General features: G+C 36.5%; 1 protein-coding gene across 5 annotated transcripts in view; it reads right to left on the reverse strand.

Annotated features, from left to right (window-relative positions):
• Nucleotides 1-18522, reverse strand: part of PHTF2 (putative homeodomain transcription factor 2) — a 113129-nt gene that overhangs the window by 53837 nt on the left and 40770 nt on the right. For 4 of the 5 annotated variants that reach the window (XM_027123805.1, XM_027123804.1, XM_027123802.1 and 1 more), the window contains one exon: nucleotides 1776-1832. In XM_027123805.1, coding sequence (XP_026979606.1) covers nucleotides 1776-1832 — 57 coding nt within the window. Of the gene's footprint in view, nucleotides 1-1775; nucleotides 1833-10354; nucleotides 10531-18522 lie in introns of all 5 variants that reach the window. The other variant, XM_027123803.1, reaches the window with a different exon arrangement.

Raw genomic sequence — 18522 nt, forward strand, 5'->3', positions numbered from 1 at the left:
TCTACATATTGAGGACTCCCCAGTCTCTCTCCCAAGTATCACCTGGATAATTCTGAAACAGAATTCTGTATCTGCTCCTCTTCTAATATTTCCCACCATACTTAGTGCTGCCTTAGTGAAGTTGTTGAAATAGAAATTTAATCAGGTAACTTTTTCTGCTTAAAATCCTTCAATGTCTCTCCCATTGTTTTCCAGATTATGTCTAGACTCTAGAGTAAAGCAGTTAAGTCCCTTCAAGATCTGACTTCCATATCCTTTCGTGTTTTACTCCTAATCACTCTAATCGCCCTCCTCCACCCAACCTATTAGCCATCAAGTTCCTTGAGGATTCTGAGTCAGGCATGTATATTTTCATATGGTCTTCATTCTGTCTGGAATGTTTTCCTCATTCTAATGTCTGTCAAACTCAGCTCATGAGTCACTTCCTCTGTGAAATCTTTCCTAACCTCCCCAAGGCTGCTTCCCCACTTTGCATCCCAAGAGAGAACTACACATCCCTCTCTCTCTTTTTTTTTTTTTTTTTTTTGCGGTATGCGGGCCTCTCACCGCTGTGGCCTCTCCCGCTTTGGAGCACAGGCTCCGGAAGCGCAGGCTCCGCGGCCATGGCTCACGGGCCCAGCTGCTCCGCGGCATGTGGGATCCTCCCAGACTGGGGCACGAACCCGTGTCCCCTGCATCGGCAGGCAGACTCTCAACCACTGCGCCTCCAGGGAAGTCCCACATCCCTCTCTTAATTGAACTGATCTCACTTGTAATTATGTATCTCATCTAAAACATTATAATCTATTTTATCTTTCTGTCCCCATGATTTAATCCTATACTTAAGACATAGTAGGTGGTGCTCACTGCAACTTTGTTAACTGTATTAATTCTTCATGTAAATAGTTCAAAGATTAAAATTAACAAATGGCAAAGAATCTTCCTCTTCATTATAGATGATTAAGTTGTCTAAACACTGAAATTTTTAAGTAACTATAGACACTGGTTTTCAATCTAATATAAACCTTTCTGCACAAAATATAAACTGTCAAGCAACTAAAGTAACATTCTCTGGGCCAATATTAAGTTTAGCTCGTGCAGGAACACACTGATTAGTATCATCTATGCAAATGAAAAATATAAATCTTATTACTGAAAAGGTGTGACTGCTGAGAAACAGAACAAATTTAGTTAAAAAATAGTTTCCATGTTAGCAAGGTAGCCTATGAGAATGTCTTATCAGCGTTAAATGATTACATGTCCAAGAAGAAACTATGAACTACGAAAACATTTCAATTAATGCTTTACTTTCCTAAATTCTTTCAAAAAATGACCAACTTTTCAGTGACTCTATTTGCGTCCAAGTCATTCTGTTAGTAGCACCAAAAAGCAGATCTCAATTAAACAGAGCAGCGTTTGCACAGGATCACTCAGGCGGGAAAAATCCTGAAACACTTACCAGTTTAATAAACTGTACAGAGCAATGACAGCATCAAAAGGGAGGAAAAGCAAACTAGAAGTATAAGGTGACAAGTGAAAGGGGAAAAGAGCTGACAAAAAATAATCATTAGAAATTAAATTTTAAAAGAACAGAAAGATGCTAAAGAGCAAAAAGAGAAAAATCATCAGAGGTAAAGACACATGAATATGCCCTCATAAAAGAGTTTACCTCTTTATTTAAAAGTTTGGATAGCATAAGTAATATTAATTTGTACCTTTAAAGGTCGACAGAAAGATATTAAATAAACTGTGGTTAATAATCAATTTATAGAATATACTAAATGAAATAAACTTACCTTGATTTCTCTTTGTTCAACAGATTTTTCCCATATTTGTTGATCATATGCTCCAATCTATGAAAATAAATTAAAAATAATACTACATTAAATGATCATCGTTGGAACCCATCCAACAAGTATAACTCTGTTGAATTACAAGCAACTTCATGTTTATTCAGCGCAGATTAGATCCAGCTCTGTCTCAGACTTCTGTGATCAATACTGTATGGCAGTGGTTCTCAAAGTATGCTTGCAGGACCAGCAGTTTTAGCATCTTCTTGAAACTTGATAGAAATGGCAACTCTCTGGTTTCAGCCCAGAATTACTCAATCAGAAATAGGGATGTGATACTCAACAATGTTTGTAAAAAACCCTCTAGATTATTCTGATACACTACTAAAGTTTAAAAGCCTAGGGCAGTGACCCTAGGGAATTTTTATTTTGAATAAACATAATTGCTACAGCCCTGGTACATTCAAGAAAAAATTCCCAAGTGATTAATTCTTTATGGAGTTATTTTTAAAGAAAAAAATATTAATATTCTACAGAAGTAAAAATTCATAAGCAGGTAGACCACAATTACCAATTAGATGAACGTTTAAATTGAAAAATATAGTCAGAAAAGCAATTGAAGACACAGGGAAAAGCATCAAGAAGTAGAATTCCTTGTACCTTCTGTGCCTATTACTCTTAGATGCTGGGAAGGTCTCTGAAATATACCTTCACCTGGGCAGGATGAACAAACCATTCTTACTGTTCCTAACCAAGTTCTTCTCTGTTACCTCCTATTGTCTCCAGTTTCCACTTAATTTCCTATATCCAATAGGATACTAACGTGGGTCAACAGCCTATAGTTTAAACTGAGAGTCTTCATTATTAGCATTAATTGAAAATAGAATCCTGATACATTAAAATTACTTCAGATAATTACAATTTAGAGACTGGAGACAGAGACAAGAGATAGGCAAAGATATGAGTAAGTTCAGGAAAATATTTTCTGACTCACAAAACCTTTCTACCCAGAAGTCCTCTTAGCTACATGTTATTTTTTAAATCTCGTTTCAAGAAATGAGAAATTGAGAATATGAGAAGGGTTTAAATATAGATATAAAGGAGCTAAAAAATGATTAAATCATTTTTCAAAGGTGTGACTTGTTATAAAGACTTTTTAAGGATGTACATGTGTTTGTACATTTTCTAGCAAAGAGAGAGCAACACCCAGACACCCAGTGTGGATCTGGAGATGTTCCATAACAGCCCGTCATTTCTATTATCTCTCCTACATATTACCTTATTCATTCTAATTTCTCTGCTCCTTTAAATACTGTTCTTTTTCATCACATTCCTGTGACTCCTTTCTTATTTTAAAAATCACTTTATGATATAATAATACCCTGCAAATTAAAATCTTATAACACCTAGACCAAGCCACATAGACTGAACAACTGACTTATACTTAACCAAAGCTGCCATCAGTCTCTATAAAGCACGATTAATAAGTCCTAGGTAAGCAATAACCAAATGGTTAGACCTAATGGCAGAGCTGACCTGCGGTGACTAACTGCCCCTCAATCATATTCCTTAAAATCAGAAAAGAAGTATGGGAACACAGATTCCAGAGGAATAATTCTGCTCTAACTTGATAATTCAGAATGACTGGGCTTGATTCAATTAAATGTTATTTTTTAAATGTGTAACTATTTCAATGCACTGCACACTCTTCAGTGAAACAATAATCAAAACTAATAAAGAATAGGTACCAATGTGTTTAATAATTATTTTGGCAGTATTTTGTTTTCACATACAAAACAATTGCACTAGGTTCTCTTTTAAAAGAACTGTGGGGTTTTTTTTTTAAATTAATTTATTTATTTATTGGTCACACTGTACAGCATGTAGGATCCTAGTTCCCCAACCAGGGATCGAACCTGTGCTCCCTGCTATGGAAGCGTGGAGTCTTAACCACTGGCCCGCCAGGAAAGTCCAAGAACTGTGTTTTTATTTCAAGATGACTCAAGAATATGGACATGGAAATATATATCCCACAGTCCTAAAGTCAGGGAAAATAAAATAATGCATGTGCAACAGACCAAGTCAGGAAAGCATGCCAGTACAACCACAGCATGGTACTGAAGAGCTCCAGGTTTTTAAAAAGGTATAGAAAGTCTAATAAACCTTGCAGTGAAGCAGTGACTAGAAGTAGAAAAGTTTTTTGAAGGCTGAGGTTCTTGCAAACAGCAGAATGGTGATGGGGAATATTCCTATAAAAAGGATATAAAAAGGATATAAAAAGGATATAAAAAGGAAAATGATGGCTTGTTTTACTGGCTAATCAACTTTTCTTCAAAGATTTGATGCGTGAGAGGAAGGACAACTTTTACTATAATAGAATACCTTGTGGGATCTTAATTTTTTTTTTTAACCAGGTAAGTGTCATTTTCGATTACAAGCAATTAAATGTCTCAAAAAGTGGAAACATCAGTTCTCCTTTGCAGCAGACTTTTTTTGTTTTTAAAATACTACCAGAATGGACCCTTTAGTTACATACGCAAATTGACTTCTTTACTGAAGAAAACTGTGAGGGTGCCTTTAAAGCTAAACACAGGTGCTTCAGGAGATGTTCAGGGTTCTGCTTAGTGATGCATATGCCATTAACAAACTACCCTCACATATGAATTCAGACTGAATTGTCTCTGAAAATTGCTTCTTGGGATATGTGTGTAGTACCTCAGCAGCATCATGAAATCACAGTGGTGGCAGGATACTAGAAGGGACAGGGAAGGAATTCAGAAGGGAAGGCTCTTTTCTGACCTAAAGCCTCACTTTCTGCCACTCTGAAATCTGGCAAGATAGACGATTAGAACATCTGCAGCTGGGGTCAAGCTTTTCCTTTGAAAGAAACATAATCTTATGGTCAATCATAACTGAGCAAGAAAAGAAGTGAAACAGACTGAAGAGAAGAACCATCTTCCCAAGACTTAAGGTCATGGATCAAGAATAATTTGCAGGCTGTGTTAAAAAAAAAAAATTAAAAAACAAACAACTTGACAAGTTTTCCAAAGGTTCTATACTACTTCGGACATACACATACTTGGCAGACTTGACTAAATCACCTAAACTTGATAGCTGTTTCTTTTTTGTATTTCTTCTACAAAAAAATTAAATAACAAGGCCAAGTTCAAATATAGTTTTCTGTGAAAAATCAGGAAGAAAATAACTACATTATTTTTTTAATGTCATACAAAAGATTAAAGGAAGCTCAGTAGTAACATTTGTCTAACAGAACAGGAATTTTAATCAGATAATATGTTCTTTAATTGGGAAAAAATATTATGTAATATTTTGGCCACTTTCAAATTTTAGCTACCTCCTAACTGCTCTTTCCTGACCCACAAAATGCCTCCACTGTTTGGGTGTTTAGAAAAGTGCCTAACATTCTATGGGAACAAAAGGATATATATGCAAACAATGTTTTGTTGGTAGATAGAAATACCTAGGTAATTAATGTATGAGAAGTTATATGAATTTTCAACCATATTCTTCACGTGACAATGTGTTTCAAGGAGGGAAAAACATTGTTTCTATTGTATTATAAGAGAGGACTCTGGGGCTTCCCTGGTGGCGCAGTGGTTGAGAGTCCGCCTGCCAATGCAGGGGACACGGGTTTGCGCCCCGGTCCGGGAAGATCCCACATGCTGCGGAGCGGCTGGGCCCATGAGCCATGGCCACTGAGCCTGCGCTCCGCAACGGGAGAGGCCACAACAGTGAGAGGCCCGCATACCAGAGAGGACTCTGAAATCCTGATTTACATTTGATGTGCAGCAAACTGTTTTATACATGTTAAGAAAGTAAAGTTCATTTTCTGGTGCGTGGTTATAGTAAGCAAAGTTTATCAATGCTCTGGTTATTACTCCCACAGATGCCCTGAACACCTTAAGCCTCAGGCGTACTGTTACCCAACCAGAGTTGATCTACAGTCAGCTTTTCTCACCTGGTCCCAGAAGACCAAACACTGCCCTCTATAGATTCATGCTGTATCTTCAACAACAAGTCTGGCAATTCTATATGGATCACTTACACTACTCCCAATAATGACAGCAAGGATAACTCTAAATTTTCTTTTCACAGGCTCTAAGTACTCTGAACATAACACTTCAATTACTTCCACTTCTAAGATCGAAGCCAAAAGATGCAAATGTTAAAATTGGTTTAAAAAAATACAAACAGAAAATATCTGAGGGACCAGTGTCCTGAAAGTGGTAAAAAAATTTTTTTAAGAAAAAAATTAGAAAAGAAATTGAGATACTATAAATTAGTAATATCAAGTGGATTAAAATTGAACTAAATAGATGCCTTCTGACCTACTGAAGACCTACTTATAAAAGGCAAGTGGATGTAGCTAATATGCTACAGTAAGTATGTATGTAAATATAGATAGCAGACATTTTAGAAGGATACATGAAAGCCATTAATAGTGAGGACAGCTCTTTTACTTTCTGCTTTATATTCACTGATCCTATATCACTTTTTCTCCCTACAATGGATAAATACTATTTTTATAAAGCAGGTCTGATGAACTGCAAAGTAATTTGAATTAGTTATCTAAGAAATTAATATGTTTCTGTCAATGAATATTAACTTTACAAGGAATTATCTACTTCCACCTATCATCATTCTCATTTTGTACCTTTCTATATACTGAGACAAACAAAATGGGGAAGGGGAAAAAGAGGGGTGGGACAAAGAGAGGGGAATGAGGGAGGGGCAGTCAGGGATGGAGAGAGAGAGAGGGATGAGAGGAGAGAACTGGTAGGTAGAGAAAAAGATTGCCTTTGTCTAGGTGTCTGCCGGAGTCAGCTCTGACTTCTAAGGAAAAAAAAAAATTGTATCGAAAATGAAGGTATCAAGAATACAAATATTAAAACCCAGGTAATTAGATGGTGAAGTGAGAAACATGTATCACTTATGGTCCTAGAAAAGAAGTATCTCTGAAAAACAATTTAAAAAGCTACTCTTGGGTGATCTGATTACTACTTAGGTCATCACATTCAGAAGAGCTGTGGTTCAGATGTCAAGAGGCTGAAGAGAAGGTGTAGCTTCAAAAAGGTAGTTACCAATAGTTAATTAGATTAAGTGCTTAAATAAGAGATTTAGAGTTCACGAATAAATATAAGCAGGGCAAACTGAGGCCCAGATGTGCATGCTTATTTTAAACACTTAGTTCTTTAACTAATGAATAGACATGCATAATACTATATGTTAAAGCCCTAATTTGTCCTACTATTTCCATGCTCAGTTTCATTTTTTGGAATCTCATTTCAGAAACTCTGAAAAGCAGGCTATTAATTCTCACAAACATAAGCAAAGGTAATGTTGCTTTTATACCTGTAATGGTCCCACATTTTAATAGTGATTTAATACCAGTGCAACCCAGGATAATTAATTTTTATCTTTGAGTCTTTTTATAAAAATAAAAGTTGTCAATCAGAAAATACCCTTTGTTATATTTAGTGTGTTGGTTTCTTAATCCTTTGTTTTCTCCATTGGCTTAGTTGAACAGCTCTTAATGTTTGCTGACAAAAGTGGAAAAGACCCTAGACTGTGCAAGAGAACTGAATAGTCTTATGGTCTTGGGCAAGTTTCTTGACCTCTGAGATTCTGTAAAATGGGGATAACAGAACATACTTCACAGAACTGAAATATGAAATGGTAGTGTCTGGTATATAGTCAGTGCTCTGTAAATGTTAGTTCTTTCCTTTCTTGGCAAATCTCAACAGCTCCAGGCCTCAATTACCTCATTTCTAAATTGATGAAGTTAACTATATTTAAATTAATTTATGACAACATTTATACTCACTAATGATGAGTTGGATGGCTATAGATTATTTCTTTATGTACCAGTATGGGGAGAGAAAAGATTCAGTGCTACTAAAGTAGAACCAAAAGTGTAGTTAGAAGGCTGGGCTTCCCTGGTGGCGCAGTGGTTGAGAGTCCGCCTGCCGATGCAGGGAACACGGGTTCGTGCCCTGGTCTGGGAACATCCCACATGCCGCAGAGCGGCTCGGCCCGTGAGCCATGGCCACTGAGCCTGCGCGTCCGGAGCCTGTGCTCCGCAACGAGAGAGGCCACAGCAGTGAGAGGCCCGCGTACCGCAAAAAAAAAAAAAAAGAAGTGTAGCTAGAAATATCTGGGCAGAAGGTACCAAGAAGAAAGCAAAAATAGCGGTGTAAGGATAAGTGTCCTTTTCTTAATTATAACCAATATAATAGGTTTTTAGAATTACTTACAGTTTATTAATGAAACCAGAGCTGTCAACACCCAAAATCTCATTTGCCCAGACAACTAAACTATATGGTTTTTCACTCTCACAATGATCTATCTACAAGTATGATAAGAAACAGAGACTGAGGGGTTGAGCAAACTAACAAAATTAAAGTTACTGAACAAAATAGTAGATCTGAGAATACGGATCACCAATGAAACATATCTATAATCAAAAAAATTACGTTGTCATGGTGGACATGCTGAAATTATACAGTACTTCTGTTCATATTACTAAAACATTCTGAAGAAACAATTAGGGCTATTTAAAATCATTAGGATTACTGATTAGTTTTCAGAAAAATCTCTTCCCAGAAGTAGTAGAAACTAATTCTTTTGACTTTTTAAAACTTTTTAAAATTTATTTTTATAACCATTTTTTAATTGAAGTATGGTTAACTTACAATGATGTGTTAGATTCAGGTATACAGAAAAGTGATTCAGTTATTTATACACGCATATATATTATACACACACATATTATACACACATACATACACACACATACACACATACATACACACACACATATATATTATACACACACATATATACACACATACATACACACACACATATATTCTTTTTAAGATTCTTTTCCATTATGTTATTACAAGATATTGAATATAGTTCCCTGTGCTATACAGTAGGTCCCTGCTGTGTGTCTACTTTATATAGAGTGTGTATATGTTAATCCCAACCTCCTAATTTATCCCACCCCCCCCTTCCCCTTTGGTAACCATTTATTTTCTATGTCAGTGAGTCCATTTCTGTTTTATAAATAAGTTCATTTGTATCGTTTTAGATTCTACATATAAGTGATATCGTATGAGATTTGTCTTTGTCTGACTTCATTTAATATGATAATCTCTAGGTCCACCCATGTTGCTGCAAATGGCATTATTTCATTCTTTTTTTATGGCTGAGTAATATCCCATTGTGTAAATATACACCACATCTTCTTTATCCATTCATCTGTCGATGTACATTGAGGTTGACTTTTTTAAGCTTTTAATTTCAAAGTAAAGCTCTCAACGCTTTGAATGTCAAACAGGTTTTCACTGTTTTTTGCTCATAACTACTGCCTCTCAAACAAATTTGGCTGTTGAATGCCTAGGAATATCTGAGTCCTTATAACTGCTCCTATGTAAAGTCTTGTTTCTAACCTACTACGTATCTTGAATAGCTCTCCTATCCTATTCTCTCGCTTTTACATAATGTCCTATTTTTTTTTTTTTTTGCGGTACGCGGGCCTCTCACTATTGTGGCCTCTCCCGTTGCGGAGCACAGGCTCCGGACACACAGGCTCAGCGGCCATGGCTCAAGGGCCCAGCTGCTCCGCAGCATGCAGCATCTTCCCGGATCGGGCATGAACCCGCATCCCCTGCATCGGCAGGCGGACTCTCAACCACTGCACCACCAGGGAAGCCCCACAATGTCCTATTTTAATCAACATATTGTCCAATGTTTCTGATTCTCCATTACACACGCGCACACACACACACACACACACAAACATTCCTATAATAGTCAGACACTCAGGTAACTTTAATGATGAGGATCAAATAAGGAAGTTGAATCATTTCATTACACAATATAAACTATGAATGATGATGATGTCAGACAAAAATGTATGGTCTGGGGCTTCCCTGGTGGCGCAGTGGTTAAGAATCTGCCTGCCAATGCAGGAGACATGGGTTCGAGCCCTGGTCTGGGAAGATCCCACATGCCACAGAGCAACTAAGCCCATGCGCCACAACTACCGAGCCTGCATGCCACAACTACTGAAGCCTGCGCGCCTAGAGCCCGTGCTCTGCAACAAGAGAAGCCGCCGCTATGAGAAGCCCGTGCACCACAACAAAGAGTATCCCCTGCTCACCGCAACTAGAGAAAGCCTGCGTGCAGCAACAAAGACCCAATGCAGCCAAAAATAAAAATAAATTTATTAAAAAAAAAAAGTATGGTCTGAAGACATGGCAAGAGCTAGTAACTCTTTTGAATGTATAACAACTACCAAATTATCTTACCAAATCTTTAGCTCTTCTGAATCAGTCTTTTCTTAGAACTCTAAAAAACATATGAGAAGCCAAACCATAGAAGCCTTCTAATCCAATAATTAAAATATTGCCCTATAATTCTAGTTATTGGGGGAAGCGAAGGACCTAAAATGGGTAAGTATTCAAAGTTAAAATACAGTTTCTCCCACTATCTGAAAGTAGAGCATTCCTATGAAACTGTTCGTAGGCCAAAATGGCGTAAAGTGAAGCATCAGTTACCTTAAGACACATCTTGCTAATAGATGCACAAAATAAATCAAGATAAATCACAGATGATCAAAGATACAGTTCAAAGATATGGCAGCTGGGATGCTTCATGTAGTTCCTAGGGAAGGAGCTTGACGGTGCCACTCTTGCTGCTTGGGGTGCATGCTGCCGCTTGAACAGCTCACTCACTGCAAAACGAACGCTGAAGGCTATTTTCACTTTTCACCTTTTTTCATAAAAGCAAAAATCCTCTTTGGATTTTTTTCTGGTAGCAAAAACAGGTACCAACGTAGGCTTTTTGTAAAAGCAAAGTGGTGTGAAACAAATTTTCAAAAAGCCAGGGATACCTGTATCCTAACTGGGGAAAGAAGTGTAAGTCATGGAAAAAATATGAATAATTATAAGCAAAGAGGTTTCTTTGCAATCTCTTTGCTTCAACTGTCATTTATTTCTTCTGCTATCAATTATTAGCAGAATCATATCATAACCAAAAGTATTACTACAGAAAAGCAAAGCTGCTTAAGTAGAAGGCAAATAAAAAAAACTTTTTAAAGATTAAGATCTTTTTGGGTGGAGAATATAATTTTTAAAGGAAGAAAACAGATTTCTGGAATTCAATCCATTTTAAAATACTATATATCTAGCTGGCCTCTGGCATTTGGATCAAAACATCAAAGTTTGAAAACACATCCTCAGATACTAAAATCTTGTTAATTAGCGAAGATTCCATTCATTAAAAGTAATAACAGTTAAGGGCATTTAATCTCTTCCCACAGATTGTGTCAGGCTAAGCATCATCTAAAACCACTCTTCCCTGCGTTAACCCTAAGAAGAGTGTTTTACAGGCCACATACATATAATCAAATCATGAATCATGACCAAGTTCCTATTGCCTAAGGAAAGCCAGTTAATGATATAGTAAAACACTGATTCAAGTTTAGAAAAAAAGAAGAGTATTCTTTAATTCAACAAAGACAGATGATCATGGTAGAATCTGCTTCTAAGAAATTGTAAATCCAAAGAAAAAATATTCAGTTAGTTATAATGCAAAGCAGAATGAAATAAGGACTATTGCACTATACATCAGCAAGAGTTGGTCTGAAAATGAGCAGTATTTGTGAGGTAAAATGTACAAGAATAGGAAACTTACTGGGTATGGGGACATGGGAAAGAGATAAAGATGACCATTTCTGGCTTAAGTACCTGGAGCTTCATGGGGATCATTAACCATGACATGGAATAAAAAAACAGGTTTGAGAAAAGCTGTTGGAGCTCTAAGACAGCTAGGAATTATGTCTGAGTTCAGAGAGTTGGGAAGGTAAAAAATTTGGAACTCAGCAGCATAAACTAGGTGTTTTGATATTATGTGGTCAATTTGATAATCTAGGGAAATAGAATAACGTAATAAGAACAAAATGTTAAGAAGGATAAAGATGCAACTGGAGGGGAGAAGTATCAAAGTTAGGTAAGAAGACTTAGAAAAATTAGGTAGGAAGAGACTATATACTATATTAATATATATGATAATTAAAGCATTATATATATTTATGTATATAAAAGCAATATAGTATATATAATAAATAGCAAACAAGGAAAGAGTTTCAAGAAAGAAGGTAAAGAGAGCTAAAAATACTGAAACATTTTGAAGTCGTTATGTAGTTAAACATATTCATGTCAAATAATCTTAATCTCATTTAAATAGTAGGCAAAGTCATTAGCTGAGATATGGAAGCTGGGGAGTTTGGGAGATGGGTGACAATAAAGAAGGTAAGAAACAACCACTCGGGGAGACAGAATACAGTACCAACTAGAGTGACTTAGAGTAGGGATTCCAGGAAAAGCAAATGCAGCTGAGTTGGTATTAGAAGCAGTCAGCTGGGAGTCAGCTGAGTTATGTTTGTATTTTCTCTTTCACCACCAAGGCTCAACAGTCCAGGATCAGGAGGGGAAGAATTAGATACACAAACACACACGCACACACACCCTGCCACAAAATACCTACAATATGCCAAGCATGATGCTATGCACTTGGCAAGGCCCTTCAGTATGTCTTCAAACCGTACAGCTTCCTTTCTCTCTCCCTGCTTCTCCTGAACAATTCAGTACTACAGCCATTAGAGGGGGCAGAGTCATGGGGGACCCAAAGCAGGGTGTCAGAGAGTCTGACACATAGGGGTGACAAGGGCAGGGTATCAGCCAAAGTGGAGTGTAGAGGGGCACCTTGTGGGGTTAGGGGAATCACAGCCTAAGCAGGGTAAGTAGGGTGACCACATGCGGGAGTGACCCAGAGCAGCAGGGCGAGGAGGTCATCCACTTGGAGGATATGCTCATGTGGGGTGTCAGAGCCCAAGAAAGACAAAGAAGGTCTAGAATAAAGAGCTTGAATGGGATGGTATGGCAGCGGAGATGGGAGACTGGTTACATATATAAGGACTGATGTCTCAAAAGCCTGAAAATGTTCCTCTCTGTTTACTCAAAAATCTCTATCTATAAAGCTATTAAAGAAGAGATTATTAGTTCAATGATATGAACGCTATATGTAAATAGGAGAAATGTTTAATAAATAAATTATGGCATATTTATATAACAATATTATACTCTTTAAAATTATGTTTTAAAAGGGTATTTAGTGACATGGGAAAGTACCTTTACATGAAAACAGTAAATAAAAACCTAAATACAATATAATCCTAATTTTGTTGGGGAAAATTCACAATGTTAACAGTAGGGTAATTGTGTGACTTTATTATACTCACCTGCATTTTCCACTTTTCGTATTATAGACATGTATTACTTTTAAACTATGATTGAAACATCATTAAAAAAATCAAGAGGAAATGGAAGCTAATATCACCTGAGTAGCATCACATATTAGGTACTGGGCTAGGTAGTTTTGAATACATTTTCTCATGGAAAAGTACTGTGATAGAGGGGGCAAGTCATTACGAAAGCAACTGCCACTTCTCAAAGTCAATTTGTCTCATTATAAAAATACATAAGGCTTTTCCTATGAGTTATATAACAGAAATTTTAATAACAAAACTGTCAGAAATTCTAGTACTATAAAAGGGCAGATAGATACCTACGTCCTAGAATATCAAGGGAAAAAATGAGTTAAAGAGGCAAAATGCTAAAATATTTGAAGTGCCCAAGAAAACAACAACATTTCATACAGGACTCTTGCGGCAGACGGGTAACTTAAGTTGCATTAGGCGGTGATGAATGAATTCAACTGATTCACACAGGAAAGGGAGGGAATGGAAGGAAGGGAACCTGGCAAACAGCTCTGTGGTAGAACTGGGAGAACTCCAAGTTCTGGAAGAAGCCAAGGAGAGAAGGCCCTCATCAGCTCTTTGGCCTCTGTAGCAACCAGTAGGGGCTAGCCATATGGCAGAAGGAAGCAGCCATGGACTACCTCTCCTGAATGCTCTCTTGGTATTCCCTTTTAGTCCTCAAGAGATTAAAAAGATTAACCCTTAGAGCTAGTGATACAGTGTAATATCAGGGGTCCTCAACAGGCCCCAAGTGTCAAGCCCCCATCTTTAATTAGCAGCTGTAATCTGTAACCTAAAGATTAAAAAGCAAGTATATAGTTGATTTAACACCTCTCATTTATACTTAAGAAAAATCATTAAATCACTAAGAATAAAGGAATGAAGTCCTGCTATACTGTGAGGAGGACTTTAAAGGACCATACCTGTGTAATTTGATCCTATACGCACCCCCTCCTCCACAGTGATCCCAGGCTAGACAGCTGACTCAAACTGAGCCCGTCAAATTCTCTTTCCATTCCAATGTGAGGTGAACAGGAGAAACAGAGATGGATGACTAATAGAGGTGAATAAAATTAATACAACAGAGAAGTTTCCAGAAATTCTGAGGGGCCCAACATAGTCCTGGTTTGTCTTTCCTTCCCAGGTCTTGGCTGTCTGCTGTTGGCACAGTTTACGTGTGTAGTGAAAAGTAGAAGCAGAACACAGTGGTGTTTTTTCCTGGCCTAACTTTAACGAGAACATTGCTGTTAATGCAAACCAACACCACTCTGCATAATTTATGAAGATTGTTTATTTTCCAACTTGCTAGTATATGGCAGTGTGTTCTCAGTGAATTTATTAATCAAGGTACTGTCCAATTAAAAACTTTCCCCAAGAAGTCATCTTGGCAAAGATAATTTAACTGCTACTTTTCTACTTAACCTAACCTTGCATCATGAATTGTGAGAAGATCCTGCTAGTGAGGAAAAAAAGATTATTAGTTGCTATTATTAATCATAGGAAAATAATTCAAATATGCCTTACTTTATCAATCAGAGGGTCAAAAACACATTACTCAGGGTGAATACTAGAGTTCTATTTAACAATCCTATAACATTAATTCCCAGGTGTTAAAGCTTTTACAGCCAAAACTATAAAATTTAACATTACGCAATTAATAATTATTAGAATTTTTCAATAAATGTTATTTCAACAATTAGAATGGAAATTATTAAATAGTTTAAAGAAATTATTAAACTATTTAAAATACTTTTTAAAAACTACTCATTACTTAAACAGCTTAATTTAAAAAAAATAAGGACTCATTTCTTTAGCTTCTAAATCATCAAAATACAGTGAAAGGCCAAATATAAATTCTACTTTGTCTTCACTTTACCACTAACAGTGCTGCACATATTTTATACATCAAGCTTAAGGAAAAAAACTTCCTCCCCCCAAAAAAAACTTCATCTTCTCACCTCGTCCAAGACAAGGCATTCAGCAACAACACAGATCATAATTCTCCTAGCCAAACACACATTTATAAAAATTAACTTACTTAAATAACAATGACCAAAACCAAGCTAGTCAGGATACGTACAAGACTTCCAATAGACTAAGCAAATACATTTAAGCTAAAATGAGAGTTGTATGAATAAACAGTAACTGCGTAACTGCTGCTCCACTTATTGAGCAGTTGTTGCTCTGTCATGGATTACAGTCCAAGCAGGAGACAAGACACACAGGACATATTTAATGCCACCACCCACAACCACCTGAGAGCCCACAGCAAAGGGAAAGAAAAGTGGCAGAAGAAATAGGCCAGATTTGGATATCACGTTAGGAGCAGAATCACTCTGTTAAGGGAGTGCAGATTCTGTAGCCTATTCCAACTGGGTTTAAATTCTGGCTCCATCACGCATTCTCTATGTGACTGTGGGGAAACCACTAGACTTCTTTGAATCTTAGTTTCCTCAGTTACAAATTCAGGATAATGGCAGTAATGCCTATTTCATAAGGTTGTTGTGATAATTAAATACAGGTAACATACTTAGGACAGTATGTAGCACATAGTAAGCATTCAATGAATGTCACCTGCTATTATTATTCAACTAGTTCAACAACCATGAAACAGGAAGGCTTGGGCCAATCATTTAACTTATACAATATCATTTAATCCTCATTTTTTAAAGAAAATTAAACAGACATAGAAAAGTTCAATAATTTGCCCAAAGTCATAAGACAGCAAATCAAAGAACCAGACTCAAACATAGCATGTCTGACCACAAGGGCCCTGCTTTTTGTTTTTTTCTCCTGGTTGATTTTCAAGTTATTAAGACTCAAGAATATCTGTATGTGGTACAAATTAAAATTGTGTCAAAGTGAAAGGGAATGTTTATTTTTAAAACTCTCAGACTCTGTGTGAGAACTTTCTCAAAAAACATTCAGACTTATGGTTACCAATGGGGAGGGGGGATGAGGGAGGGATGGACTGGGAGTTTGGGGTTAGTAGATGCAAACTATGACATTTAAAATGGATAAGCAACAAGGACCTACTGTATATCACAGGAAACTATGTTCAATATCCTGTGATAAACCATAATGGAAAAGAATATAAAAAGAATATATATATAACTGAATCACTTCACTGTACAACAGAAATTCACACAACATTGTAAATCAACTATACTTCAATAAAAAAAAATTTTTTAAGTCAACATTTTTACCCCCATTTTGAAGATGAAGCAATTGAGTCTCACAGAGGTTGAAATAACTTGCCCATGTCAGACAGCTTTTAAGATACAGAGTTTGGATCTCATTTACAGATACAGATACCCATAGGCTGGCGTTCCATTACACAGTGCTACCTTCCAAGATAAATCTTGATTTTCTTTTCTCAAAATAATAGCAATCTGTGGAAACTACTAACTCTTAGTAGCAAAACCCATTTCAAATTACTTGTTTAGATAAGAATTAAGTAAACATACCACCTATTTCACATATATCCATTCTTTGACTTGCCAAGATTTGGGTTTTCTAATATTTATTTATTCATTCATTCCACTTATATATTTATTATTATCAATTTATTTATTTTGGCCCCGCCGGGTCCCAGTTGTGGCATGTGGAATCTTAGTTGCGGAATATGGACTTCTTAGTTGTGGCATGCGGGCTCTTAGTTGCGGCATGCACACAGGATCTAGTTCCCCGACCAGGGATCAAACCTGGGCCCCCTGCACTGGGAGCATGGAGTCTTACCCACTGGACCACCAGGGATGTCCCAAGATTTGTTTCTAATCAATCACATTCCCAAGAATAGCTATCACTTTTCCTTTGTATTCATGATTGTACTTTTTAAAAGTCCAATTTTATTGCTTTCTTTGCATGTAAGTCTTAACGCAAACCTGGAAGAGAAAAGATCCCACACCAACACACTTCACGTAGCGTGAGGAAAAGAAAAAAAAAGAAACATAAATGTATATATTTAAAATATCTTCTCAACTGAACTGTTTAACTACTTTACTACTTTATAAGAGGTATGGGAAATGATTTACCCCCTAAACACAACTTGTTTTAGGTTTAAAGGTTCTGCCAACCTTGTAAATTCCCTGAACAGGGTTTCATCAGTCTAGTAAAACCAAAGGAACACATGAATAGGATAATTCCATAGATGTTTTACTGTATCAAACTGTAGATTAAAATTATAATACCAAAATAATCAATTAAAAGAAATGACTATGTAAATTAAACCACCAAGAGATGGCACTTCACAACCACTAAAATGTCTATAATTAAAAAAGACATGGGACTTCCCTGGAGGTCCAGTGGATAAGACTCCACGCTCCCACTGCTGGGAGCACAGGTTCGATCCCATTCAGGGAATTAAGATCCCACGTGCCACACGGCACGGCCAAAAAAAAAAAAAAAAAAAAAGACAGTAACAGGTTTGGGCAAGGATGTGGAGAAACTAAAATCCTCATATAATGCTTGTGGGAATGTAAAATGAAGCAGTCACTTTGGAAAACAGTTTGGCAGTTATGACCTGGTAATTCCACTCCTAGTTATTATCCCAAGATAAATGAAAATGTATGTCCATATGAAGATATGTACATGAATCTTTATACCTGCACCATTCATAATAGTCAAAAAGTGGAAACAATCCAAATGTCCATCAACTGTGAATAAACAAAATCTGGTACACCTATACAATGGGATTCTACTCAGCAATAAAAAGGAATGGAGTACTCACACATGCTACAACAGGAGTGAAACTCAGAAACAGCACGTTAAGTAAAGAAGCCAGACACAAAAGACACTAATGGCAGAAAAGGCAAATCTATAAGATACAAAAAGTAGATCAGTGGCTTCGTGGTGGTGGGGATGGGAAGGAGGAGTGACTACAAATGAGCAATATATTTCTTTTGATAGAAATCTTCTGAAATCAGACTGTGGTGATGGTTGTATACTACCATAAATTTAGTAAGAATTATTGAATTGTACACTTAAAACAAGTGAATTTTATCACTTTTAAGTTACATGTCAATAAAGCTCTTTTGTAAAAACGGAATAGCTATGTTTTTGTAAAATTTCTTTAAATAAACTAACATGACAAGCATTTAAAGGAAAAAATATATATACACAGTCAGAATTTGGAATGAAAAGAATTTTCCATTAAGTTTTGACTCCTAGCAGGCTTTCCATCCCTGTACCTAGAAGACTGCTTCTGCTTTGTGTGTGTGTGTGTGTGTATATTCTAGATTATTAATTTTAATATTGCCCTAATATTAACTTGAATATTTATAGGATTTACTTCCCAAAGGATTTGAGATATCAAAACATTATGTAGTGAAAATTATAGTTCACTGCAACTAAGAAAATGTTAATATAAAGAAATTGTCTATGCTGTACAAATAACTGCTAAATTTA

This window comes from Aethalodelphis obliquidens, unplaced genomic scaffold, assembly GCF_003676395.1.
Source record: "Aethalodelphis obliquidens isolate GAN/ISIS:26980383/991018 unplaced genomic scaffold, ASM367639v1 scaffold27, whole genome shotgun sequence".
Classification (NCBI taxonomy): Eukaryota; Metazoa; Chordata; class Mammalia; order Artiodactyla; family Delphinidae; genus Aethalodelphis; species Aethalodelphis obliquidens.